Source organism: Hipposideros armiger, unplaced genomic scaffold (genome assembly GCF_001890085.2).
Source record: "Hipposideros armiger isolate ML-2016 unplaced genomic scaffold, ASM189008v1 scaffold_595, whole genome shotgun sequence".
Classification (NCBI taxonomy): domain Eukaryota; kingdom Metazoa; phylum Chordata; class Mammalia; order Chiroptera; family Hipposideridae; genus Hipposideros; species Hipposideros armiger.
This window is the reverse complement of record NW_017731945.1, coordinates 208,947-212,484: the sequence shown is the minus strand read 5'-3', so window position 1 is coordinate 212,484 and position 3,538 is coordinate 208,947. Positions and strand designations below refer to the sequence as shown.

General features: G+C 34.2%; 1 protein-coding gene across 1 annotated transcript in view; it reads left to right on the top strand.

The window, feature by feature from the left end:
- Positions 1-3,538, top strand: part of PRIM2 (DNA primase subunit 2) — a 254,367-nt gene that overhangs the window by 226,916 nt on the left and 23,913 nt on the right. The window contains exon 11 of the mRNA XM_019624588.1: positions 1,192-1,316. Within this exon, the coding sequence (XP_019480133.1) occupies positions 1,192-1,316 (125 nt within the window). The remainder of the gene's footprint in view (positions 1-1,191; positions 1,317-3,538) is intronic.

Here is a 3,538-nt window from a genome sequence, read left to right as displayed (position 1 = left end):
TTATATTCCATTCTCACAAAAGTCCAGTGAGTGATTATCTCCCTCACTTGACAGAAACTGAAATTGAGTCAACAAGGAGATAAAAAATTTGCCTAAGGTCTGCCAGCTAGTAACTGTTAAAGTGACGTTCAAACTCAGGCAGTATAGCTCCAAACTCTTAACCATGTGTGCTAACAGCTTCTCAAGATATTTCCTTGCACTAAAACTTATTACAATTTTAATCAGTAAAGTATATACTATGAATATTGTCAATTTTATAATTTGTAGGAATCCAGTGTTATTACCTTCACTGTTTTAATTCATAGTTAAGATTTTTGGTAAACAGATTTGTTTGGCCTGTAGGTGCTTTTCTATTATTTTTGCTCCTACCAGTGTCTTATTGATTTTATTAAAAACGCACAAATGTTTCTAATTAACTTATAGAGCTATCATTTGTATGACTGAAAAATAACCTGGCTTCCTGTACTGAATTTTAAAATAAGTATTTTATGTCATTGTAGTTTCTTATTAAAATATCTAAAAATTTTTAGATTTTGGCCTAATACAGCTTTTACATTTCAATTCTTTTGTGTTCTTATTTATGCAAATATTTTTAGTAGTCCATCTTTATTTTTATTTCTCTCATGAAATAATATAGAGGTGACATTTGTCTGCTATTTATTGTTTTTCTTTGAAACACTTTCTTATTTGTCCATTTCATTCCCATCCATGATTCATCTAAATTTATACCGATTCTACTTTATGGGAACTAGGCATAGAATTTACATCTGAAAATGATGTGAGATTTTTATATTCCTTAGAGCTTGCACATTTTTATTTTGTTTACACTCTCTTCCTTGTATGCCTTTTATGTATTTTTCTAAACGAGAAAAAAAAATGTGAGATTGTATAAAGTTTTTAGATAAACTTTTTTACAGCTACTTTGTGATTGTCTTTGCTTGTTAGCAAGTAGCATAATTAAAACTGTTTCCTCTTCCTAGTGAATGGGCATCTTAGCCTGAGAATGCTGTAATGTTTTATGTAACTCTTGAGCCTGTAGTACCCTGATAACCGTGCAGCTAAGTCGTCATTTAGATAAAGAGAGGAAAGCAGTTGCACCCATGGGCAATTAACTTTTTTATTAATAAGCTGTTAGACAATTAAGGGGAGCTTAGACAGTCTCTCGAGTGTGGTATAGTACTAAGTCCTGAGTAAATAACCTTGTTGGTATGCTGGCTTGTTTTTTGTTGTCAGGGTGCCCATTCCGTCACAGTGATCCAGAGCTGCTGAAGCAGAAGTTGCAGTCATACAAGATCTCTCCCGGAGGGATAAGCCAGGTAGGTCAGATACTGCTCTGCGTCCTCAGTAATGAGGCGTCAGACAGTTCCTCTCAGTTTCATTTAATGTTCTTGCTGCGACGCTGTGTACACTTGTCAGGCCTCACACCAGACATCCTATCTTCTAGGTGAATTAAGCTAAAGCCTTGACTTTTCTGGTTTAGAGTCCTTGGAAATTCTAGTTCTTCCATCTGCTAGCTGCATTTTCATTTTTTCTTGGTAATAAAGAAAGCTGGAAACCTTTTTTTCTCTCCATTTGTTTTACTGTCTCAATTGAGGACATTACACATTTTTTTTAATAGAGGAATGCATTGAAGCTTATTAATGAAGCTAAAAATTAATGGCATCTTATTTCATTTTGGGAAATTGTTTTCTGTGCTGCATGTAGGTTACAGCAGAAGATAATGTGGTGTGTACTGGCTAAGTGTTCTGATAAGCTTCAGTCATTGCTGTGTTAATCTACATTTCTAATGATAGGTCATTAGGTCTAATAGTTTGTCAAAATACGTTATCTTGTCAATAGTTTAGATTTTGAAAATGCGCAAATGTAAAACCAAATATTTAAGAATACATTTTTTTTNTTGTTTAATCGCCACATATTTGTGGTTTTTCTAGCTTTCTTATAGTTAATTTCCAGTTTCATACCATTGTGGTTTAGAAAGTATGCTTGGTATTATTACAGTCTTCTTCAATTTGTTGAGGCTAGTTTTGTGCACCAGCAGATAGTTTATCCTTTAGAATAAAGGATATGCACTTGAGAAAACTGCATATTTTGTCATCTGTAAATATTGATTATGTCCATTTCATCTAATGTGTCATTTAAGGCTTGTGTTTCTGTATTGACTTTCTGTTTGGATGATCTATCCATTGCTGTCAGTAGGGTATTTAATCCCCTACTATAATTGTGTTTTTGTCACTTTCTCCCTTTAGGTCTGTTAGTAATTGTTTTATACATTTTAGTTGCTCCCAGGTTAGGTGCAGATAAATTAATAAGTGTTATATCTTCTTGATTAATTGCCCCATTTATTATTATGAAATGCCTATATTTGTCTCGTGTTGCCTTTTTTGTCTTGACATCTATTTTGTCTGATATAAGCACTGCTGCACCTGCTTTCCTCTGGATGCCATTTGCTTGGAGAATCATCTTCCACCACTTCACTTTGAGTGTATGTTTGTCCTTGTAGTTGAGATGTGTCTCTTGCAGGCAACATATAGTTTAGTCTTGTTTTTTAATCCATTCCTCTATTCTGTGCCTTTTAATTGTTGAGTTCAGTACATTTACATTTAGGGTGATTACTGAAATAGGAGAACTTATTACAGCCATTTTATCTTTTGTTTTCTGGTTGTTCTGTATCTCCATTGTTTCTTTTTCCTGTGTTTCTGTGTGCTATTTTAGTTTGGTGATGTTCTTTGATTTTTTTCCTGTTTCCTTTTTTTATGTTAGGTATCTCAGGTCTAGGTTTTTGTTTTGTGGGTACCTTTAGTTTTATGGGGAAAAAAAAGTTTCATACCTACAATTATCCATTTTTCTTCTGATTGCTTCTTATCTCCATTCACCTGTGCAAGTTCAGTCCTTTTGCCCCTCCTTTTTTATGTTTTTTGTTGTCGCAGATAATCCTTTTTTTATGCTGTGTGTTTCTTTCTGAATTGCAGAAGCTATAGTTTGGTTGGTTTTTTTTTAATGCTTTTACCTTCTTTAGCCTTTATGTTATAATTGCTTAATACCCTATTGTGCAGTAGAGTTTCCTGTTTCTGTCTGTCTTTGTCAGAACCTATTTTCATAGTTCTCCGAGGACTAGGGCTCCTCAAACCACACCCTGACAACCTTATCCAAACAGGCTCACCTGTTTTATTTCAGTTAGAAGAGCTCCTTTTAACATTTCTTATAATGCAGGTCTTGTGGTTGTAAATTCCCTCAGCTTTTGTTTGTCTGGGAAAGCCTTTATTTCTTCTTTATACCTGAAGGTTAACTTTGTTGGACATATTATTCTTTGCTGGTGACTGCTCTCTTTTAGTATATATGAATATTTGATTCCACTCACTCCTAGCTTGTAAGGTTTCTGCTGAAAACTCCAACGATAATTTAATGGGACTTCCTTTATAGTTTACAGTATTCTTTTCCCTGGTGTCCTTGAGAATTTTCTTTGTCATTAACTTTTTTTTTAAAGATTTTTATTGGGGAATTGGGGGAGGGAACAGTGTTGGGGAATTGGGGAAGGGGA